Source organism: Larus michahellis, chromosome 4 (genome assembly GCF_964199755.1).
Source record: "Larus michahellis chromosome 4, bLarMic1.1, whole genome shotgun sequence".
Classification (NCBI taxonomy): Eukaryota; Metazoa; Chordata; class Aves; order Charadriiformes; family Laridae; genus Larus; species Larus michahellis.
The window spans coordinates 81,829,131-81,854,770 of NC_133899.1; the positions used below are offsets into that span (position 1 = coordinate 81,829,131).

General features: G+C 34.8%; 1 protein-coding gene across 4 annotated transcripts in view; it reads right to left on the minus strand.

Annotated features, from left to right (window-relative positions):
• Window positions 1–25,640, minus strand: part of SBF2 (SET binding factor 2) — a 269,535-nt gene that overhangs the window by 17,402 nt on the left and 226,493 nt on the right. The window contains exons 28-35 of one of the 4 annotated variants that reach the window (XM_074585937.1): window positions 22,551–22,688; window positions 21,320–21,415; window positions 17,714–17,785; window positions 14,837–15,021; window positions 10,387–10,563; window positions 7,254–7,355; window positions 5,843–6,028; window positions 242–368 (exon numbers count right to left, since the gene is read on the minus strand). In XM_074585937.1, the coding sequence (XP_074442038.1) occupies window positions 242–368; window positions 5,843–6,028; window positions 7,254–7,355; window positions 10,387–10,563; window positions 14,837–15,021; window positions 17,714–17,785; window positions 21,320–21,415; window positions 22,551–22,688 (1,083 nt within the window). The remainder of the gene's footprint in view (window positions 1–241; window positions 369–5,842; window positions 6,029–7,253; window positions 7,356–10,386; window positions 10,564–14,836; window positions 15,022–17,713; window positions 17,786–21,319; window positions 21,416–22,550; window positions 22,689–25,640) is intronic. The other 3 variants (XM_074585939.1, XM_074585938.1, XM_074585940.1) reach the window with 3 other exon arrangements.

Below are 25,640 nucleotides of genomic sequence, written 5' to 3' on the forward strand. Positions count from 1 at the left end.
TGGCACTAATTTCTTCCACTTTCTCTTAATCAGTGGCATGGCTCAGGAATTATTAATTCAGAAAATTCTGCATGTTCTTCACCTCCATTTTCCTGTATATTCCTGAAATGTAATTCATTACATCAACATGATGCAATTACTGGACAATCTCAAATTAGCCAAATTTTTGTAGACCAAATATTGATGAGAAAAATACTGTCAACTACAAAACCAACATGCAATAAACAAACATCACACATACCATGTTCTAGTCTTTCGTAATCTGAATCCAGAAGAAATGTTTTAAATCGATTTGATATGTGATGAAAAGCCAGAAACTTCAGATAATATTGATTGAACTCAAACTCTGTTGGGTATTGGTTATGAATCTAAAACAAAACACAACAAAAGAAGAAGGGGTATTAAGGTATAATACAAATAGATATGTAATAAATAAAAATTTGAAATATGACAGCAAAATAATTCCCCTGTGAATGCTGACAACAAATACACCCATAGGCAGCTGTCTTCTCTGTACACACAAATCCTACATTTTGTCTAAAAATATTTTAAAGTTAATTAAACTAATGTATTGTCAATGCTGCAAAAATATTTCCGAGCAGATAGGGTGTACAATATAATAAGCAGTATTCTACTCTGTACAAAACCCAGTATTCTCCAAAGTAATCAAACTGGATATAAATCTTTTATGATTACTCATGAGAAACCATGTAACTTTATAGGCAAAGACGATACTCCTGGATGTAGCTGAAACTCAAACTTTAATTGGAAAGTTTTGCAGCAGACTCCTTACTATTGCTCAGAACTCAACGTAGCAGACATGTACAGAGATAATGCCGCAAATGATACTCCATCTACCTTTACTGAAACAGATAATTTCTGAAGTACTTGCTAGTCTACACATATTTCTTCCTTTTCGAAATACGCACCAAAATATTACAGTATGAAAGAAAATGAAAAACATACTGAGGAGGTGTCTTACCATTATTCTTTTAAAACAGTAAAAACACTGTAATGTCTTAAATTGTTATCCTCAGTTATGCTTGGGATCCATCTAATTCAGTGAATGTCTCCAACACGAGTCAGGAGTAGACATTTAAGAGGACAATACAAGATTATCAGAGTACAGCAATGTGGGATAGTTGGCTCTTCACAATTGCTTCCTCTCGAACATTATCAGAAAGACCCCAGTGTAAGATATGAAGCATTAAATTTAATATTCATGGCAAAATTTTTTAGCGTTAATGATTGATGATATTTATACCTGATACCCATATAAAATTTAAGATTCTAAAGTTAATCTTGATGAGATATTGCTTGCAGAAATTTCACGCGTTCACTTCAAATTTAAAATTTACTCTTCAAATAAGATTATTTCCAGAATTAAGCATGGTAATTTAACTAAAAATTCCCAATTAAAATGGATATACGTACAGTTTGCAATCAAAAAAGAAACTGCTGATTGAATTTCACATCTGAAATATGCCCCACTGTGCTTTGTCTAACTTCACATCAAACTTGGAAAATACCTTCAGTTCTGCAATCTTCCCATGTCTTGTCTTTTGCATTCCCACCACTCTGACTTTCCCATTCCATCTTTTCCCTTTATTTATCAGTTCCTCAAGACAGAATTTTTTTTTTTTTTTTGGTACTTATGGAAACTAGTATTAGACTACGTGAGGCTCCTTGATTTTTAGATTTTCATGTGCCAGTTGAAAAAAAACCCCAACCAGCTAAATAAAGAAAACAAATGCGTTTAGCAAGGAAAGGTTATCTACTGAACGTACAACAGTGACAGGAAAATCCCTTGAAAGGCCCTATAAACACATACACAGCATTCTAGTCAGAGAATTTGTTGTTATCATATCTCAATATTAGCTCGAGGCTAGGCATTTAAAATGCTAAGATAGGTTAAGATGTCTCAGTTCGATATACGCACGCTTACTTCATCCCCACTTCTCCCTGATACAAATAACTACATTCCTGCACTGCTTTCTAAGAATAAAGCTAAGCAAATTTTTTTCTATAATAAATTCAGGAGTTCAACTTCATAGACAAAGTAATATTTTAGTTCTCTTTATTAAAAAGAAAATATTTTTTCTGGCATATATTAGATTAAAATATAATCAGAGTACACCAATTCTATTCAAAAATGAGATAATGTACTTTTAAGCTGAAATCCAAAAAGCTTTGCATATGTGTGTGCATTTAGACACATATACAAGTAGTTTAGTACACATTTTCCACCTTGGGTTAGGAAAAGTTTCCTTTAATATATTGTAAGAAGGAAAGGCTACATTCTGCTATTTGACATAATTTATACAGGGTCCTAATTTGTACTTATGGTCCAATAATTATTCTAATACATTTGAAGAGTTACAACAATAAGCTGCTACTAAAATCCTGTCATGGATCTAGGTGTTGTGAGTGATCCCAATTCTGAGATTTCTGGAACTACAAGTAACTAGAAGTTATAATAATATAATTTACTTTTTAAGTGAAAACAACTATAATCTAAAACATTTTTTGATAAAGGTGAATATTGTAGCTATTGTTGTTGGCTGTGTTAATGGCTGTGGCTGATTTCAGCACACATGAAGATGGGAAAGATAGCACAGCTAGGTGAAATGACTACTGTTATTGCCGATTTGTTTAGCTGCAGTGCAGACTGCAAAATTTAAAACTGCTGAGCTATCAGGGGAAAAAAAGCTCTTGAAAAAATACAGCTCCAACACAAGAAGTGATAAATTAGAAATTTAATATAGGAGGAAATACTTGTATTAATTTAAGCAATTAAAAATAAACATAGGAGAGATATTTTTATTACTGTAGGCAACATAATCACTTATGTTGAGGTTAAATATAGCTGGTTTCTCTCTGGTAACTCTTTGGTGCCATTTCAGGTAATTCATTAATTTTAAGGCATATACTCAAAATTTGCATGTAAATTAAAAGCAATGTTTTATACTTAGCAATTTCAACACGTACCGCCTAGAAAGATAAGTCTACAGGGACAGGGTATCTTTGAAAATAACAACTGCATCATCTTTTAAAATGCATAATCTCCATAATATGTGAACATTTAAAACCTGAGTAAACCAATAGATGTTTCTAATATTATGATTAGACAAACTCAGTATTTTAGAATTCTTTTTCAAATCACCATGTTCCCAATAAACTTAAATATCTCCTAAATGTATTTAATAATCTTATACTTCTATCAGCCTTCCTTAGTTTTGCCATAAATTTTGGTTTTGTAATCCCATTATATATCAATATTTACTTAGTTTAAATAAGAATTACAATACTCCAAAATGTTCTGTGCTAGTAATCACTAAGAGGCTACTCCTGCAAACACTGGAATAATTGAATACATCTACCATGGGAGTAGCACACTCACCTCGTCTTACACAGGGTGCCGTTAACAGAGCTCCTTATTGAGCTTAAAAGGAGTCAGTTCTAGAAAATCATTCTGTTTTAATATGTTTAAATTAATAATTTAATAATTTGTAATAAACTACCAAATAGACACAGAAGAAAAATAAGAAAAGCTTCCTGCACTGACATCACTTTCATAACTCAGTCTTAGAAGCAGAGAATCTGCCAGATGCTGCTATTGTGAAAGAATGATTCCGCATTAATAATTCAGCTGACACCTGGAGATATTGGCATAAACAATGACTTTTTACAAGATGATACAGTTCTAATTTAGGAATCACTCCTTCATTTGTTTTCTCTGTATCTTCAGTTTAACCCATGACATTTAATGCACATACTGGCTTTATGGTGACTTTCCTACTGCACCTAGTATGTTGAGACTATAATGGTTAAAAATATTTTGAAAAGATCAAATGTTTATTTCCAGTGAACGGGCAATTTTTAAAAACTGATCACAATATATTACACCTCAGAGTCAAGCTGCAGTCTAATTGGATTCTCTAGTTGTCTAACAAGTTTCTCAGAAACCAACGAAGCAACATAAATGTTCAAATACAAATGTTCAGTAAATTTATTTTTCATAGTAAATTCCCATGAAACTTCAACCACTAATTTGACTTCAGAAGTCCCTAGAGGGGACTAGTCCCTAGAGTTTAAAACTTCTTAGTTTGCAAACTGCAACCATACTGTTGGTAAATCGATACTATGCCATCATAAGTTAGAAGATTAATCTTCGTAAGTCTCTTTCTAGAAAACTTACTCAGAGTTGCATTTGAATAGGACTGTAAGTCATTTACCCTAAAGATTTTTTCTAATAACAGACAAATCTATATTATCTATATTACACCGATTATGCAGTAAAGCTGTGTTCCCGTGTCCTTTCTTGGCTGAAGATAACACTGGCTGAAAAGATTATAACCACCAGACAGCCCCATATTTCCTCATGAGAAGTTACTGCCTCCCTCAGATTGACCTGCTGAACTGCTTCTAAACCCACACCCACCAAAATAAGATGGTCTTTTCTACCAATTTTTTTCTACCACTTTGAAAAAGGCAGGCAGGTTCACATGAACCCCTTAGCTAACAGACTGGAAGGGTGCTATCTCCACCAGAGGAAAAGGGATGAATAGCTCCAGTAGGCCTGCAGGAGATAATTTTTCTGCCGATATAGCTGCAGCCAGGCATGTGGACACAGCTTAAGACCCAAAACCAGAAAACACAAACCTTCCTGTAAAACGTATCTATGAGTAACTTGTATACTTTATATTCCTTCTTAAAGATAGAGAAGAGTCAGATACCTAGTGACTTGCACCAAAGCTGCTATGTGAGATGAATTACAAAGGCAATGTTCTTCTATTTCCTTGACACGTTCATATGTATAGTAGAAATATTTTAGGCACCTTGAGGCAAAATCATACCTGACAGTTGTTAACACCAGGGATTTACCCCACTTTACATTTCACCCTAACTTTTAAAGCCAGATGATTATAATACATTATTCCATGTTCTTAGAACTGCAGATTGTGTTAAACCTAACTTAAAGAAAAACCAAGGATTTTGCCACGAAGAAAACACGGTACATTCTATTTTATGACGATAAACCCAAATCCTTGAATTTAATTTTTATATTTGTTCTGGATAACCCATTTTTTTCCAAAGTTTGTGTGATCTCTGCACTTGGGAAAAAAATACTGTACAGGTATGCGTGGATAATTCCCTTGCTTTTCTTTATGTCAACTTTCTAAGATTTATTACAGTACAAGAGGAACTATGTGAGCTCCTATCTTGTGTTTGCATACACTCTGCAAAGCATTGATACCTACTGGTTTGAGATGAGAAAAGGAAAGGCTTTAGAATTAACCTGAAATGAGTGTAATATTCTTAACCTAACTTCTTCCTACACGACATAACTGTTGGTGGTCATCTTCTTCTGAACATGCAGTGTATATAAAAATAAGAGCATTTCACATCCCTCTGGTTTATAGCTGCTGTTTCCAGAACTGATGGAGTACAAGGCCTCTCCAAATCTTGTAATCAACCGCAAGGAATTAAAAACTGTCTAGTCACTGTACTAACAATCAATCAATTTCTTATGAATAAAGGTACCCAGACTGCCAAAAGCCAGTCTTAAGCTTAAGAAACTTCCATTTGAAATCTCTGCACAAATGACCTTAAAAGATCCATAATACCAACCACCCCGTCTGCTTCATATGGATGGGTCAGTCTCCTCTAGGCAACCATCCCACCTCTTCTTGAGGTGAAATCCACTCACCTTAATAAAACCTAGAGAAGGATGTTACTAGTCTTCTCGCAAACCATTATCTATAACATCTATAATAGTGGTATCTACGCACTTATTTATGAATTCTTCTTATAAACTAAAATCAGGTAGAGATTGACTTACCTGATGCACACAGTCTAGGAACTGTAAGAAAACAGGAGCAAATCCACTACCCTGACAATTGAGAGACAGATTACTACGCTGACTGAATTTATGACCAAAAGAAAGCCATTCTTTTTCCACCAGCATTCGGAAGCCTTCAAGCGTCCTATAGAAGGGATCACTGAGTAACTGCACCAGAGATACTACCTAGATCACAAGACAGGATATATCATGTTAGGAGAACACTTCAGTCAATGAATATAAACATTTCCTAATCTGTTTATAGTTCAAGGAAACAAAAGCCATCATATAAACACAGTTACAAGCATTTTACCACATACATTAATTATTTTTATAAAACAAACTGAATAATATCTCACATGTAAAAGCTTCAATTACATTGAGACTGTATGATACCTGTAAAAGTCAAACCTAAGCAACTATAGCCTTTGGAAGTCATTATAATGCTTATCACATTTAAATTACATTTGAAATAAAACCACTTTTATTAATAAAAGAAGGATAATAAACATTTATAAAATAGTATCAGCTACTTCAGCAAAGAAAGCGTTAAAGAACTAGTCCTGAGGGTAATTTAGAGTTTCTGCAGTGTTGCCATGCTATGGTGCTCAGCAGCCAACTTCAGCCTGTTTTTTACAGACAGCATCTCGGGAGACTTTAAAATGCAGCACAGACTTCTTTCACTTACAGCTATGTATGTCCCCTTCTCAATTCTTCACCGTTTGACAATGATTCCAGTACTTACATAGCATTCTTTTGTGGATTTGTTTACCTGGTATCAGGATGGTGGCTGCACATGAAGTTTTTATTTACTAGAATTAATGATATCTGTGTTTATTTTCTGAATTATGAAGCAACTACATGGACACAATGCATCCATTAAATGAGGCAATGGGTCTTCATTCACATAATTTATAGCTTGTTTCACAAATTTATCTGTTCTGGTGATCCGTCTTTGCAGCAGGTGTTACAGTCACTTTAGCACAAATTTAATTTTCTCCCTGTGTGTGGTCTCCTAAATTTATTTATGGGAAGTGAATGGCAAGAGAAAGAATTCCTCTCCTTCCCTCCTGTGTTTAAAAAGTGTATTGTGTTTACAAAGATAAATGATCTGTTGTGGCAACTGTCAACTTTCATTCTTACATATGGCCACGTGTAGGAATGCAGATTTTATATCTGAGCCTTAGAACTGTAAGTCCATCGGGACCTTTGGAACGAATTAACTCTAAGGAACTCTTTCATGGTGTAAATTGCAAATGAATGCAAGGATTCATGCATTTTAGTTTCTTCTCTGCTGCCACAGGACAAACTTATTAATATTATACCAAATTATCAGTCACTTGTGTAAGAAAGTATTGCTGGGTGTTTTTTCTTAATATTTAACTGTTTTGAGGTTTTAATAGCAGCTTACTTGCGCGGTAATATCCCAGCCATCTTCCAAACAAACCATGACAGAAGAACCATTTTCCAGGAGCTCAGAGATGATCACACCCAATTGCATTATCCTGTGAAGCTAGAAAGTATTACAAATAAGTAACATAAGTATAATATACATTTCTAGACAGTATCAATATAGAATCTTTTCATACTTAAAATATGAATTCTGAAATCTACATGTAGCACAGAGAAATGCATTGATGCAACAGATCAGAAGGCTATCAAATATAACAGTCTCAGGATTTTCATCCGAACTACAACAAAACTAAGCAAAGATTTGAAGATAGGAACTTAAACTATTAAAACCAATGAGTACTGTAAAAAATAGCTGTCATAAAAAGGAGAATGAGAACAACACAGCTGACAGATTTATTGTAGAGAAATCCCATCCTTGGCTTAACACTAAAATAGTTTCCTGTGAAATGTTAAGGTTGCATAAATTTACTAAGTACTTTGATGGGAGAACCCATGTAAGATATTCACAAGATAACATTTCTAATGCTCGATCTCACGGAAGGCGGAAATTAATGAACTGAATAATAATGAAAAAAACCAAATAACAAACCTAAAAGCAAACACAGAAAAACCCTATTTCTAAAATCTGGAAGTAGTTTAGATAGATTAAACAGTGTTTCTTATACTTTGCTTTTGGGCAGACTGGCTAAAACATATGGGAAGAGGACATCAGTTATTTGCCTTCTAACATTCATTACGCAGTGATACTAAAATTCCTTGAGCAGGCAGGTTAGTTAATTTCCAAGGGTTATTGGCTTGAATGGGATTGATTCAAACATGATAGGTATAACCAGGTTAAAAAACGTAGGTGAATTTGAGCAATTTTATCTTACTATGAGACTTCACATTATTATTACTAAAAGGAAAATCTATATGATGTTCTGTATCATACTAAAAGGAAAATCTATAATGATATCATATTTTTGTCATACTATGACAGCATTCTTGGTAAACAACATAACAGATAATATGTAAGCAATGCAGTTTTTTACAGTAGAATAAAACTGCTCTTTGCAGAGCACCGAGTACAATCCAACCAATAGCAGCAGTAGGAAAGGGGAAAGACGGAAAGAAGGGAGAAATCAATATAGGAAACAAATAAACAAAAGAAGTCAAGAGACACCTAAGATCATGTATGCAAGGAAAAGTTCAGAAAGTACAGAAGGCACAGGGAAGTGACTCAGGGAGAACAAAATTAAATTGGAGAAAATAAGAGGAAAAAAATCAACCAAACAACAGTTAAACCCTCGAAAATTCATCCTTGTTTAGGGCAGTCTGATTTTTTTTCTCTTAAAAAAAACCCCAATCCTATGAATATTACCATGGAAATTGTGATAGAAAACACTTAAGTCCTCCGAACATTCACATAGTTATAACTTAGAAAATAGAAAAAACTAATTTTCCTGCAATTTTTAATAGAAAAAGATTGAGAAGAGCACCACTTTTAAAACTAAGCTGTTAGTTTATTGTTCTTTACTTTCTTAGGCAGTAGAATAGAAGAAAGACCATTTTCTGTCACCTTTAATGAAGAAACTGATGTGCAATCTGGTTATACATATTCAATAAAAAAATGCAAAATATTATTTTTATTATTTGTATTCAGAAGATAGGGCAGCACTTCAAATTTTTTCTTATATATTCACATGAGAACTATTTAGCCCATACAGTGTTAAGATCAATACTGTGTAACTTCCATTACCCAGGAGAGGAAAGCTTACTACAATGAAAACACATTTCCAAGATGACAGATCTATGTCCTTTCACAGGAATAGTAGAAAATGTGTCCAATCAGTCATAAATTAACTACCACATAAGTCAGATATGACATGATTTAAACCACAGAAATGTGGTTTAAATGTCACACAGCTATTGTATGACATTATGATCTAGTCCTGAGCAGAGTCATACGTGATTACTTTTCCTTTCAAATGTGCCAAAAGAGAGTAACTCCAATGTTATAATCTCGCCTTGATCTCTGTGCTGCTGTACGGACATGTTTACTTCATCAAAGTGACATTCAGTTCATTTATCTACACTTACCAACATGCTCAACTACTCTGTAATGGGAAGTGTTCAAATGATGAGGGAGTCGAGTCCTTGCGCTCTTTCCACATCTCCCCTTCTTGAACACTGCGGTGGCCTGACACAGCAATGACCAGGTCCTATGCTCTCTAAGGAGTGATCAAGTGATCACACCTCAAGGGAAGAAGTGAAACCACTCCTTGCACCGTAGCACATTTCAACTAGGAGTACATTTTCTGGTGGGTAATTACTCAAATGACTGTGTTACTCACATGTATTTCCTCCTTAAGAAATCAGCGTAAGAGCCTATTCTGTTTACTATGATTAATTGCAGTTGAGAAGAATTTATTCAGCAGAGGATTCCAAACATAACATGCAACTGTTAAAAAACATTCCCTATAATTAAAATGGTTTTAGATTTACAGAGGGCTGATTTTCCCACATCCTTCTTAATCTGAATCTTGCAAAGTTACTTCCAGTCTTGCCTTCAATTGGTTCATCTTGATATAAGTGAATACAAAATAGGGTAGTAAAGGAACAGATTGAGAGAGAACAGATTAACACACACACACAGAGTCCCCTCTCCCCTGCAAACACTTCCCCATATCCCACAACAGTAGGCAGATGCTAGCTTATTTGTTAAATACTTACGCATATGGAAATTCAGGGTGGGAACACATACGAAGAGTTTTAAAATCAGTTTTAAAATCAAAAGGCTCATTTATTGTTCTATACTTATTTTTGATTTTTAAAATATATAAAGTAAGAAGAAGCAGTTCAAACCAAACCCATAAATTTATATAGGCAGAAAAAACAGTCACCTCTACTTGTGTATGTGTTCCATGTTATAAACCATAAATTATAATGTCCCCCCATTTGTAAATATTATGATTGCATTAAAATAATAGCGCCTATGTAATGACAGAATTGATAGTATGCAAAATAATTACAATGAAAAAAGAAGAACAGCTGGTTAGAAAACAATAGCTCTCTGTCAGAAGAGCCTGAATTTTCTTTTGTGCAAGCAGTACTGCATATAGATTACTAGAAGTACCTGTCATATAAATTACCTGTGGGAACCACTCTGACTCCCCAAGTGCTTTCAGGAATGTTGCCTCGGAATCAGTAGGAATAGTGCTGGGAACACAAGCTCTCATCAGCTTTTTAAAGCTTGCCTTTGTCTGTCGAATGTCACTGAATTCAACAGGAACAAATTCACAATTCAAAGCAAAATCAAGTTTGAATCCCTGTTTGAAAAGGACAACAGTAGATGTAATTTAAAAGGGAAGCATATTTTTCACTGACAGTCTCATCAAATCTCAAAGTCCTGCCTTCTTTATTGCTAAATATTTCAATTCCTAATTTAAAAAATCTGTTTAGTTAAACACCTCCCAAGGATAACAAAAATCCTTACTACACTTGAAAAATGTATGATAATAAAGTACCCATCTACTACTCACAACAGCAAAGTGTATTGCACAGCAGTCACATTATTATTATTATTAATTATATATTATTATATAATATTGATATTAACATTATTATTAACAGTAAAAAACCAAAGTTGAGCGATAAATCTGTTGAGTTCTTTGTACACAACATAATGTGCTTCCCTTTGGATTTTTAGAGCAAATTAACAATAAATAAATAAAAATTAAAATAACTGTATGGATGACATACCAACAGTACAGGACAGATTCTAGTAGTTCAATAATGCAGAAAAAAGTAACCCTTGAATCCAAAAAAGAACCCCCAAAACTGCAAACTAGCTGACTTATCTAAGCAGTCACTGCACATTGAGACAGTTGTTTGTCTAAAGCACCTACTTCAACACAAAACAGCAGCCAGGGAATACCTGACATAATTTCCAGGAGGTTTTCCTAGCAGAATTCTTCGTGTTTTGTTTTACTTACTGCATTTAGAAAATGAGCAATAAGAGAGGAGGACTGAATTAAGAGCTGCCTTCCAGTACCTAAAGGGGGCCTGCAGGAACGATGGGACGGGACTCTATCAGGGTGTGGAGCGATAGGACGAGGGGTAATGGTTTTACACCGAAGGAGTGTAGATTTAGACTAGGTATTAGGAAGAAATTTTTACTGTGAGGGTGGTGAGACACTGGCACAGGTTGCCCAGGGAAGCTGTGAATGCCCCATCCCTGGAAGTGTTCAAGGCCAGGCTGGATGGGGCTTTGGGCAGCCTGGTCTAGTGGGAGGTGTCCCTGCCCATGGCAGGGGGGTTGGAGCTAGATGATCCTTAAGGTCCCTTCCAACCCAAACCATTCTATGATCAAGTTAGTTAACTGAAAAAAAAGAACTATGATGAAAACAGTAATATGGAGAACATTATTAGGAAAAAACAATTTTCACGTATGAAGCATCACTGAAGATCATCACAGCAAACTTTATCAGTTTTCTTCAGAAATTGCACTTCCATGGAATTAAAATTGGACTGCAAATAATCTTCATTAAGCTGATTCATAGGATGGCCAAGTGAAAAGGTAGGAAAGTGAAAGCCCAGATTTAATTATGTTTATATTTTGGCACAGTTCAAAAATAAATTCAATACCTCTAACTACCAAACTTGGTTTTAGAATGCTAAGTTGTAAGAATGTATGATAAAAGCAATTGAGAAAAGTAGCACAATTTCCTTAAAATATTATATATTTCTGTTTGTATCATCAATTTATGTGACATGAGATTTAGCAGAATTAAGCAGGTCCTTATAGCAATTAACATCCGTAATACCTGCTCTGCCAAGCCTTTTATAAAGCCAGCAAATTCCAAGTTAGCAGTATGCTAACAAAAGCTAGGAAAATACTTCACAATCAAAAATCAACAAGATTCCTTTATACAACAACAAAAGTTCAATTGATCTTATGGACTAGATACAGATCAAGGAGAGCAGGCTCAAAAGAATCACTTAATCACTATGTAATTTTATTCTTACGTTTGCTAACACAATACACTTTTCCTCAGAAATGCCCAGAGATGACTCATCTTCTGCAAAATCGTATTATTAAACAAAGCCAAAAAAAAGTGAAAAATCTGTAAACTCTAAACCAGAAAGGAAATCACCTAGCATAATGCAGGGATCCTCAAAGCATTGATTTTTAAACAATTTCCAAATTACATAAATTCTACTGAAATTCAGACTATTTTGTGTCGATTTTGTCCAATGCTTGTTGTTTGTACATCCAATGTAGTCTTTTCATATTCTGCATAATAATACACACCTGTATTGTAACACATTAAAAATGCTTTAAGCTATACCAAGCACTAACATATTATCCCTACCTAGTTTGTGACTAGCCGATACACTAAATAACTTCCATTTTTTCCCAAGTGGTCTAAAGGGTCACTTCAAAGTAGCAGACTAAAGATGTTTCTACTACATATCTTTAGACGCACGGTTGAACTCTTCACTTACCATTCATTAAGAAAACAAATAAATAAAAATGCAAACAATTGTTACTACTGGATTATTGCAATTTAATTCTATGTAATTGTTTCTCTTGCATTACTCTGCCTACATTCCTTCTCATCAAAGTGTCCCCTTTGCCAGAGCCTTCTGGGACTTACAGTTATAAAAGAAAACTTAACAAAATGAAAAAAATTGATGTAAATAGAGCTGTTTGAAAACTTTTGGAAGAACATTTTCTAGAAATGCAAATGAAAACACCAACTCAATAAAACTGAAAAATTTTTGGAAAATAAACAGTTTTCTTACTGTTCAAAAGACCAGTTTGTTCTAATAGTGATAAATAAAGTTTACTTTTGAAATGTCTTTTTAGTCTTTTATGTTATATTATTATGCTTTATTATATTAAATCAGAACACTGATTATAGACTTAACAGTAATTTCCATCAATTACTGTTATGCTAATTATATTAGAAAGTGATAGAATGTCAAATGAAATCTAACTAATTAAAAATTACTACTTTGTGCACAAATGTGTAATGAAGAAACCAAAAGGAAAATGAATTTGTAAACCAATTAGAAAAGACAAAGTAAAAATTGATTAAGAAATAATACCTGATACACAACCATCATTTAAAAACACAACTGAAAATACAAATAAGGTATAAAAGAACATTTGAAATTACAAAGAAAAGCCAAAACAGAAACAAAATTTGTAAAGAATTTTGATTCATCATTCTGATACAGCATGATTGTTTCATCTCCTCAAATAACATAATTTATTAAAGAATTGAATAGTGATGTATTTTCCTACTACGAATAAATGCCTTTGGAAGTTATATATTTCAAAAAATACATAGTATTTCATGTATGGTCACATTTGGAATAAAAAAATCAGAAAACACCTGATTTTTCAATCTTTGAATGCAGAGATTAAAAAAAAAAGTTTTCTGAAAAAAAGTAAAACTACCAAGAATTAATGCAGAGAATACCTGTTTCTTAAACAACTGCATCTAAAATACTACAGTCTATCCACAAAGGTGTATGAAACTGTAGACATAATGGTCCTTTTCGTGTAATCAAATCAGGAAGGACAGACATCTGGGTTAGCCTTATTCACATCAATTTGCCTTCATGGGAGTTTAAGCATTGCCCATGGTAATGAAGGTCTTCCTCTCTGGTAATCACTTTCCTGACTAACAACATTCCATTTGCTTCAAAACATATTTCAACACATCAGGAAAAATAAAATTGCACTCTAAATTGACAAATAAGTCTGTTTCACGTTTCCCGAACTAGAAATCACTGAGATGACAACTCAGATGAACATCAGATGAGTCGTCAGCAGAATCAGAGTACAGCAGCGTGTACTTAGGTGCAATTAGTGTGATTCTGAAAGCATGAATTTACAGATACAGACCTCCAGCACTTCCCTTGGAATAGCTCTGAACAGCCTCTACAAGGGGCAGCAAGCTCCACCGCCGCTACACCAGCCCCACTCCCCACTACAGTCCCATCATTCATCGTTATCTCAGCAGCCAAACTCTGCCGCCTGTGCTCCCTGCAAAGCCAATGCAGGGAGACAGCTGAGACAGTGAAGACATGGCAACTTCCAAATATGAAGGCTTTGTTGAATGCTCTGTTGCCTGGCAATGTATTTTGTCTTAGTCAGGTCTTTCCCAATTTGAATGCTCTTACCTTGTATAAAAGCTATTCCATTTCTCCGGCCATCTGTTACCCATCTTTGTATGCCTTAGCTCTACTACACATCAGCACTTGACCAAAACTGACAAATAGGGCTCTCTACTCACAGAACTCCTGTGAGTTTGAGCCTGATCTTTAACATAATTTTGTATGTTTTTATTTATATTAACTTTATTGTATTATATAGCCACAGAGTTTGATTTTCACCTCTCCACCCCCCACTGAGTTATACCGCATTGTTATTCTGCATATAGGAATAATCCTCATAAAAGTTTACACTTTTAGGAGAGCTATCTGCCCACCTTATATAGAATATTATTTAATGTTTTGTAAAAACATTAGGGTTATTAAACTCAAGCCAAACAAAACTTATGTTAACAAAAAAAAAATTGCCATTACCCGCAACTGAGATTTTTCTCCAAATATGTAGAGGGCTGCTTGCCGTCTCAAAAGCTGACTTTGCAGAAAAGGGCTGCTACTGTAGGAAGTGGTGTTATCTTTCCCTGCAAGTCTTGCACCAACATCAATGAATGGAGTCTGAGTGTTGATAAATCGGTTGCTTGAACGAAGACTCGCCCATACACCTTCATCAAGATGAAAAACATTAAAAAACCTCTTTGCATGAGGCAATGGAGATCATAATTATTAAGGCATAGGCTAAAACATATTTTGTAAAGTAGAGGGTTTAAACATTTGCATCGCTCGTAGGACAGAATTAACAGCACGTACTGGAAAGAAATATTTCCGTAACAAAAATTGTCAGAAGCATCCTGCTGCACTGTCATTTAACCTAAGATACTAATCAAGCGCTTTCTATTGTAGAGAAAGTGGTTGCTATGATATCAGTAATAGAATGATAAAATGAATCACAACTTGCAAGCAATTAACATCCATTTAAGTATATAGAAATACAATTGCTAGTCTTGTTTTTTTCAGAAGTAGGGACAAAAATTTGATGTATTTCATTGTCAAAGGCATATTATTTTGGAAGTCTAACTAGTAAGAATATTATATAATTACCTTCTTCAAAAACAGAAACGGTATCACTTAAAATTCTCTATTACCTAGAATTCTTGTGTTCCTTTACCCCACACAATCAATAGTATCAACCATATTGTATTATAATGAAAATGTATGTAAGGATGATCAATTCAAATATCACACTTCAGGATAAAGTATTTTCCATGTTTACTCTTCAAATGCCATGATTAAAATGCAGAATGCCATGAATTTTAGGTTTTAATTGTTCATTTCTAATGGACAATTAGAAACAAAAATGAATTTAAGGAAGTTCTTTTTTAATTGTGTGTTTCATGACTCTATTCTAGCAGCTGTGACTACTGTACAGATGTATGAGTAGAGAGAAGAATGCCTAGAAGACCACGGTCTTACAGTTTTAGTCTGGCAGTTAGATTGCCATACCTCTGGCAGCAGGGCATGGTACAGAAATCCCAAAGCTAGCAACAACATGAGTTTGAATCAGTACAGTGTGATGTGGAACCACGGATTTGCCTCTGAAAGCAGCACAGCAATATTTGAATGGCATTGTACCAACCTAATATCCTCTGCCTCTCAACAGCATTTTTAGTTTGCATGTTGTACCTTGCTGATGCAGCTATATTGTCATTTCCAGAGGAGGAAATTCCTACAGCATGCAGACGTGCTGTGATCTGATCACGCTTAAGTAAGTTTTTTGATTTCAAAATACGCAAAGTAGTGATAAACTAGATTGCCAAGGTCTGTTTAGCCAGCAAAAGAAAAGACAAGCAGTAAATATTTTTCTGTTTCTTGTGCCTTAGTTAATAACAATGATGTTGTGGGAGACTGCTTCTGTGTGTCCAATGTGAGGTATGTGAAAGGTACTTGATTTTCAGAATATAAATAGCACTACTTGAAAATCAAATCCCTTAAAGTATACTAAATTTGGAGTTCAAATGGCAGTGTGAAATTCTTTAACCCAATGTGCAGTAAATCGCATTATCAGAAGAGACTGTTGTCCATAAATCTGTGAAGCAAGATATCCAAAAGAGGCACCAGAAATACCTCATAGTAGTAGAAATTTATAGATACAGTACCAAAAAGCCCTCCAGCAAAATCCAATAATATGCATAGTTAACATTTCTTGCATAGAAGAAAAAAGCTGCAGATAACAGTAAAATTCCACTGAGATAGCTCAACGAGCAAAATAAGTTTTATTCTATTTTTTAAAAGCAGGATTATGTTTCTATTAAAGAATAGTTCTGTACAGTAATCCTCAACAGGGACTCGTCTGTACAGTTTAGCTTGTCTGCCTGTCTGGCTGCTTGCCTTAGATGTGAGCAAACGAATAGGATTAACTGAGAATGGCTGGCTAGGAACTTATGAATTGTAACTGTTTGCAACAGTCTCCACTTCAAAGACAGCCAGTTTTGTAAAATATCTCACATAGTAAAGTAGTATGTTTAGTGTAAACTTTTGTTCCACATCTGAACTACTACAGATGAAATAATAGACTTTAGCAAGCAGAAATCACAGCAAGCATTTAATAATTCCTTTTACATTTGTTATGAAAAAATGCTAGATCCAACACAGACATCTGTCCCCAAAGACAATGTATACAAAAATACACAGTCACACCTTCTAACATTTTACAAATGCAGGCCACCATTAGTGCCTCTAGGATGTCAAAACCAACAAAACTGGTTACAAATACATGCAGATGAACATGTTTACCAGTGACGGATAACAGTGATTAAAAGACACTATTCTGTTTCTATTCTAATTTGCCTAGTATTTTTTGCCATATTTTTTGTTAGCAGTATCTAGCCTTTATTATTTGGCATAGATCATATTATTGTGCTTTCTAATTTGGCAGATGTAAATTTTTCCCTGTTTGCTAACGTTAACAAAAATTTTGGAAAGAAAGTTCATTGACTATGTAACAGTATTTCTTAGCTATTTTACTAAAGCAGTAGGAATACTAAATGCTCTTTTGCAGAATAAATTTTCTGCTGTTTAAAATTTTCACACAGAAAGTTTTCTACACATCGCTTTGTGTTAAATCATAACATTACTAAAGAACAACACGGTGAAGTGTGTGACTAATCACTGTCACTGCATCATACAATCAATGGCCAAAAAGCCCCAAAATGAAACAACACAACGCTGAACTAAGAAACAAAAATTTTGTTAATGAAGAATTGAGGCTGTCAGTATCACTTTAGCATGTATTAAGATATTGCAGTAGTTATGGAGATGGTAGAAAAGAATGTGCTTTCAGGACACAGAATACAGTACCTTGATGGACTCTTCCCTTAGTTGCTGATTTGGAATTTGAATGAGTGAAACATTTATCTCTGTACCCAAGCACTGGTAGATAACAGTTAAGACAGAAGGAGGAGGAATGGAATGCACATTGCAGCGAGACACATTGCAGGAGAAAAGAAAAGGGTTATTTATTAATTTCCAAAGATCTAGTATATATCGAATTTCTTTATAGTACATGATTTATCAGACAGCACAAATCTTAGTCATCACAGGACAAAACATCAATCAAGCCAGAAAACCAATATAAAATGGGAAGGAAGTATCCATTTATCAAGGAAGTATCCATTTATCAAAAGAGAGTAATTTTCATTGTCATTGCAATAGTTTCAAACATGTAGCACAGCCATCATGTATTTTTCGATAATTATAATACCAAAGGAAATGTAACGATTAAATAATTCTGCTCAAAACTTTATTGAAAGCTTTTATCCAGCAGAAAGCTAGCTTAACTAAAAATCCCAAACCTCAGTGCTTTTTTAACAAACTATTTTAGTCTATTTTGGGTACATAATTTGATGGACCTCAGAATCAAATCAGAGTGCAAGACAGATGTTACTTTTATACACCTACAAACATTTTTAAAGGACTGTGTAAAAGTATATAATTTAGAAAACATGTAATATCTATCACACAGAGATTTCCTCCTCTCATGCAAAAATTCTCATTTTCAGCGGGAGCCTTATATGCTTATCTGAGGGTGTATTTTTTGCTCAAAAGCCACATCAACACAAGCAACATTTTAAAAACTAAATATTCTATTAAGACATACTCAAAAGCATTAATGTCTCCTGCTTTTAAAAATAAGTGTCTGAGCTGAGTCTGTATTTATTAATTATAAATATCCTAGTATTTTTCCAACAGCAGCAAATCATACTGAGAAAACATTTTATTCTACTAAATTACACAACAATGCCAGGTAAGAAGTGCTGTTCTGTAAACACTATATTTATAAAGTAATGTAGGAAGAAAAGGTATGTATTTTTAGTGCACTTACAATTCTTACGAATGATATCAACCAAAGTATTGCCAAAAAAAAAGGGTCCAAGAATGAAAATATGTTATAAAATATAAGTATTTGGCCAAATATTTCACATCAGAAAAAACTTAACTGGGCTTTAGGCAACTACTTTGTTACAATGTTCAAGATAAAGTAAAAAACTGTATCTGACACAGACACAAATATTTAGGACAATTGAGAAGTATTAAGAATTAAAACCACAAAAATACTGCTATTGTATTATACATGTATATGTATACATGCTTACTATGATAAAGTAACTAGCTAACCTCATTGGTTTTTTTCTTCCTTTTGAATTATTCTTAGGAATATGAAGGAGAGAGAAATCACCATTTTTAGACTGCCTGCATAAAATAAATCTGTTTTTTCACCTGACCACAACCCTGTATTTTTGGTCCTGCATAGTCTTGTGACACTACTTCACATATGAAATATAACTAGCTGTGAAAAAGTAGGAAAAAAGTTTGCAAAAATAAATCACGTGAATCAATTTATTTGAGAACAAGAATTTCAGAGATTCTATACACTTTGTGTATTTTTAGAGTTTCTTCTCAAAGAATTCTGTTAGCTAATCTAAGAACCCTAGTGTTTACTTCTCTACAGGGAGATATTCCCTTTCCCTGTTCTCTCTTACCCTGTCAATTTCTCGCCTTCACTAGGGCTCCCATTGTACTTGTCAAACATTCTTATGTTTCAGCAAAGTCCTCGTGCGTCCTGCTGAACCGTGAATAGACTGCAGATACTGGGCTGTAATTACACCTTTCAGATATCTAGAGCAGGTGTGGCATCAATCCAGCAAGACGCAAGATAACTTCTCTGCCCTCTTCCTGATTACTGCTGAAATTTAGCCAAGAGACTTCAACGTCCAGCAAAACAACATGCCTGTGACCTAATACTGCCTAGAGACTCCTCTTTTCTTCACTAAGTAGCAACAAATTCATCCCATCACACTTACCACAAACTCTAACCCCAGAAACCAGCAATAGTTATTTCAGTAATCCTTTTATCTTCAAAAGACAACTTCCACACAGTCAACCAGCAAGCTTTCCCTTACTTATCTGGAGCACCTTCACTGCCCCTCAGCACCACTTTGCTGTTGGCACTTTTGTCCCAACACGAAAGGATGGAATACAACCAAGCGTCTGCTGTCAGCTATCCAGCATTTTCGCTATTTCAGTACGAAGTCAAGCCGAGCACAGCCACCAATTTATCTACCAATTTCAGACACTATTAACTCCTGTTCTCTTACATGCCTAGCCATTTTACCCATCCAATTAAAATCACTATGTTTTTTCGTCTCCATGCACTATAAACAACAAGACAGTGAGCAGAGAGCACATACAGAACATTTAGATATGAAATATGCATATACTATGATTAGTGAAAATGCACAGAATTTTCCATCCTTCCGTGATGACCATTTAACTGCCCTTCTTCTCTTCCCTTCTGCTACAATTCTGACATAACTTCTCTATACAGGTCTGAGTATTTTCCTTTCTTCTTTCCTTTCTCCCTCCCTCCTGCCTTCTTCATTCCTCCAATCTCTTTTGAAAGCTTTTCTCTACAAAATTGCTTTATTCTTCCCCACATGAAGCTACAGTTTTTCTGTCACACAACAATTTAGGTTGGAATGGACCTCAGCAGGTCAAAGTAGGTCTAACTAATTTTAGATGAGGTATTTTACAGCCTTTCTCACCCTCACCTCTGAAAATCTGAGCTGCATTTGCCGTAAGATGGTTAATGCACTGCTCACAAAGCTCGAAGGAGTCAAAAAGGAAGAAAAGCAACTTTTAGATGCTTAGAAATAATTGTAAGAGCAGCCTTTGGGGCTAAAAAGTTATAAACAAAACATAAAATGTTCCCTTTTGGAAAATAATCCCTATCCTAACAAATATATATTTAAGGAATTTGATACACTAATTTATGCACGAATTGTACAAAAATCATAACAATTTCATCAGACTAGAAGAGTAAAAGTAGTTGGAATCCACTTCACAGAATGAAAGCTTCTTGTAGAAATGACACTGATGAGCCCTTGTACCTAAGAATAACTATTTCCAAAGACCACACTTTATCTCCCTACTTATTACAGCTTGGTCACAGAACTCCCTCCTTTACCTAGAGTAAAATTATTCAGAAAGATTATCTGTAACTTTATGAAGCACCAGCTAATCTTCAGCCAAATGCCCGAATGATCTGTAATTGGAGATTCTAAAGTGCATTCAATCCTGACATAAAATACGCATTTTCAGGCCATACATTTTAGACAAACTGAAAAAAGGGATGAATCAAAAAGTATTTAGAAACGTAATTCCTAAATGAGTGCTTAATTTTCCACTAATTTCCAACAAGAAACAAGCTTTATTTCAATGGTAAGTAAGGGTCTTAGACAGAAATTAGATACTTAGATGCTGTTATGGACTGAGGCTAATCTGTAATTTCTGTTTTGTTGTTTCACAGAGTAATGAATGGGTAAGCAGTGCAATTATTTTTATTTCACTAAAATTTTGTTAGCATTTATTATTTCAAATAATAGACTTTGAACTAGTCTTACTAACCTCCTCGAGCAAAGCTATTGGACAGATTTACATCCAAATGTCCTGGCACTACCTGCTTAAACACTGTAGACATTCTTGAAGCCCTCCTTTCAGTGCCTAAAGTCAGCCAAAAAAAGAATAGAAGATTAAAAAACTACAGTGTCACTCAGACTATCACTTAATATAACTGATAAAAATGCCCTTTGTCACACAATACAGCTAATTCTTGCCAATTTTGTACTTCAGATTTATTTTTTAAGACACACGTATACATTGGCAACAGCATGGAGATGTTAGATACAGCTAAGCAATCAACATATTTTACAATAAATGAAGCAAAGCACGAGCACTTTGGGAAGGGTGTTAATTTACAAGAAAAGCCACTGTTTGGCTATATTAGGCCAATTACCACCAACAGCACAAGACAGACACAATTTCAAGTCACATACTCCTCTTTCTAAGACATTGGAGTTACCTTCACACCTTACCAGTTTTCATCACAAAATAACTGAAATAAAGCATGGATTCATTTCTTCATGGTTCCACATATGCGTAACTCAAATAGTGTATTTTGGAAGAGTGTTCGCTGCAAGTAAAGCTCTACTTGGAACTGACATTAACAGTCCTTTATGAGTATGTAACACCCATGAAAATGCCTATATACCTTCCATTGCTATTGTAGCTAAATAGTGCATCTGTTCATATAGAATCTGAGCTTGCAATCTAATATTTCATTATATGAAATAGAGTAGTATTTTGCATTCTCTTCACTTTGGCAGTGTCTTATTCAAGATACAGTTTTCAATATGCTTAATTTGTTATAAAAGACCTTAAAGTGCATCTTTGCTTTTGATTCTGTTATATTACGTTGCATTTGATATTAGAAAAGCCCTGGAAAGATTTAGCATCTTGATATTGTGGAGAACTTTATTTTATTTGTTCCAGAATTGTAATAAATTACTAATGCCGCAAGATTGGCTCATCATACTGAAGAGAATTTAATCAAAAACTATGACCACAGGGGGATAATAATTTCTGTCAGATTAAGAATACTGAAAAATACCTTGGGAAAGATTATAAACATCCTTTACATACAGAAAACACACCCACTGAAACTAAGAGCGAATAAACTATCTGGAAAGGGCAACAACAAACAACAGAATTCATATGGGACAAATTGAACTAACACCAATGCAGAGAAAACTCACTTTTCACCTTAGCCATAGAAAAACACTGTATAAACCAATTTTACCTGGAGACAGAGCAATTGTTGGTCTAACAGTGAGGGTATTACTGCCATTCATTTTGCAGTGGACGGATATCACATTCAGTAAGGCTTGTAGGTATTTTTCCTGTTCTATACTGCTTGAAGATTCTAAAGAAGCAGGAGCTAGAGTCATAAAAAGAATGGAATACATTAAAATATAAGTAAATTTATAAATACAAATAATAGCAAAATAAAAAGCTTATTATGTAAAGCAGAGCATTGAAAGTGTCATGGTTTGTCTATGAAAAGTTCAAAAAGCCATTCCTTTGATGACAAAAAATGCTCAGATGTTCATTACCAGAGCAGCACTCAGCAATGTTCTCTTATGTTCCACTCCACAAAGCCGAACTTCTGAAAGAGTCTGTTACCCCATGGTTACTACTTACACTCATCACTAGGCAGAGATCAATACAAACAGAATGGAGATGATGATGTTTTCCCTTCACTCAGAACAAGAAGTAACATGTCTAAATTTGTGCTACTTGTTGGCAAATTTCAGCCTTTTTAAAAGAAGTGTAGAGAACAGATAGAACTGTTTCTTTAACAAAAGTAAGTTAAAAACCATACTCAGCCAGCTCTTCGTCATTCCAGTAAGGGAAGGTTACTTACCCATAACTGGAGGTTCCTCGAGATATACTGCCCATTTACTGAAAGCATATATATATCAAAAGACGCAAGCGTTCATGCACTTTGCTGCATTTACAGACATCAATGGACACAATCTACACGTCCTTCATGTACCCAATGCCCAGAATATGACCTTTTTAATGGCATAAAGAAAAGAGGAAAGAGACTGGACAAGTGCACGCACACTTGGATAAGACACGTCAAGGGATCTCCACTTATGAAAAGCAATGTTCCTGTTCCCTAGTGAAAGTCTACCTGCTCCTTCATCAGTAGGTAACTTCAGGAAGTGTCTTCCCACATGCTTAAGTAACTTGTAGGAGGGGGGGCTGCACTGTTGTGGGAACCACAATTCCTTCTCTGAAAACCTCCGAATAATCCTTTACACACATGTAGTTCAGATGACTGACTACTCTACAGATCTCAGAAACACAATAATTTTCAAGTTGTTACTGATGCTGCTTAAGTTGCTGGAGACACGGAGAAGGGCCGTATTTCAGAGAGAGAGAAGCAGCTGCAAAAGACTGGATGAAAGCAAAGCCAGAGAGGAAACAGACAGTTTAAAAACAGAGGGTGGTGAAAAAGAAACCAAGATGAGGAGGTATGATGCTCTGAGAAACTACTGCAGTTACACAGACAGTCCACTTAAGATTGTCTTAAGACTTAAAAAAGTTAAACAACCAATAACAAAAAACAGAATTCAGGAAAAAATAACCCGAAAATGAGAAAAATAAAAAAATAAAACTTAACCAGAAAAACTCAAGCCATTTGTGTCCAGGTGCCTTAAAGGAAGGAGATAGGTCAGGTCCTGGGCCATACTATGATGGCAAGAAAGTGTCCAGTCTCAATGAGTCAGATATTTTTCAAATGCCAAACAATTTTTTTTGAGTTCTAGTTTATTGCAGCCACCTTTGGACTCACTATAGGACAAAAATGTCATAGCTGCTTAAAACAGGATTTGGTATCTTGACCACAAGACCCAAGATCTGGAATAGGAGAGAGAGTCAAAGAATTCAATGGAGCACATTTTGACAAACCACAATGCTAATTTGTAAGTAGTTTTCCATAGTGACGGCCCAATAAGATTCTATGCTGGAAACTAATAGACAGTAACCTAATTAGCTGGAGGTAGCAAAAGAAATTTCAAGATAGCCCTGTTAAAATTAGTATCTAAATAGCGTTGTTAAAATTAGTGCCTGAATTGGAAGTACAATTAAGAAGTGATTAGAAAATATACACACAGGAAACAACATGCTGTTTCTGTCTGACGAAGTGGAACAAGCCTGAAGAAAAACATTATTTTTTCTTCAGCTCTTTAGCAGGGTCTACACATCCTGAAATCCACTTGAATGATCTCCTGGTCTCCTAGTCCTTGAACCAATGCCACAAAAAGTCAATTTGGGTCTTAGCAATTTAGTTAAATGAAAGGAAATGAAATGTTTAAATGAAAGGATAATGTCCTTACCATTTGCACAAAGTTTCATTTTGTGAAGAATATTGTGTGTGTTTTAGGAAAGAGACTCAGGAGACAAACAGCTTGACTTATATGAAAGTCACTTATTGAACTGGGCAGTTACCTGAATTAAAGACTGAGACTAATGTCCCTGTGAAAGATTATAAATGGAAAATTTGCCCTTCGTCCTTTCCACCAATCATCCCCTCACACAGTGCATGACAGCAGTATAAAGGGATGAAAGACTACTGGTGACTCAAAGCATGAACCTGTTACAGGTAAACAGGGATTTCTACAAAATGACCGATCTTTTAAGTGCTGTATCATACATGAAGGCCACTGCAACAGCATAGATTTACACGGAAGATAGATATGGAGATCCCAGTAGCAATTTTATAAATACTAGGAAAGAAATGCATTGCTTAGTAATGCAGTAAGGTTGCCTCAGCTGCTAATATGTGCTCTATATGTCTGGTTGCACCTTCATCTTACAACAGGTCCTACTACAGTCAATAATCCCTGTATCAAGATAACTGTTCTCTTGGATAGTGTTACTATACACAAGAAACACAAATGGTCTTCCTACACAGCAGTTGACCAATACTTGGTAATTCAGGAGCAGAATGTCATTTTTAGAACTACGATGCTCCACAAAAAAATTCCTAGAAAGGGTGAAGTTCTGAAATTCAGAAACCAACTTTCATTTTTCAAAGGAACTTTTGAAAAGACCTGTATATTCTCCATCTCATGTTCAAACATCTGTTCATAGTTCTTTGTAGACAGATGCTAGAAAAATACAATTCTGTTGCACATGAAGTTTGGTTCCATATAGCAATTTACTACTGGGCATAATATCTCTAAAATCTATGTTCTGTGTTTCTTATAGAACATATTGATCTCAACTATGCTTTGAAAACTTGCTTAACATATGATGTAACAGGAAATCACAAAAATGTTCATTAAGTTCCAGCAGGTCCTCTTTGATTTCGCGTATCAAT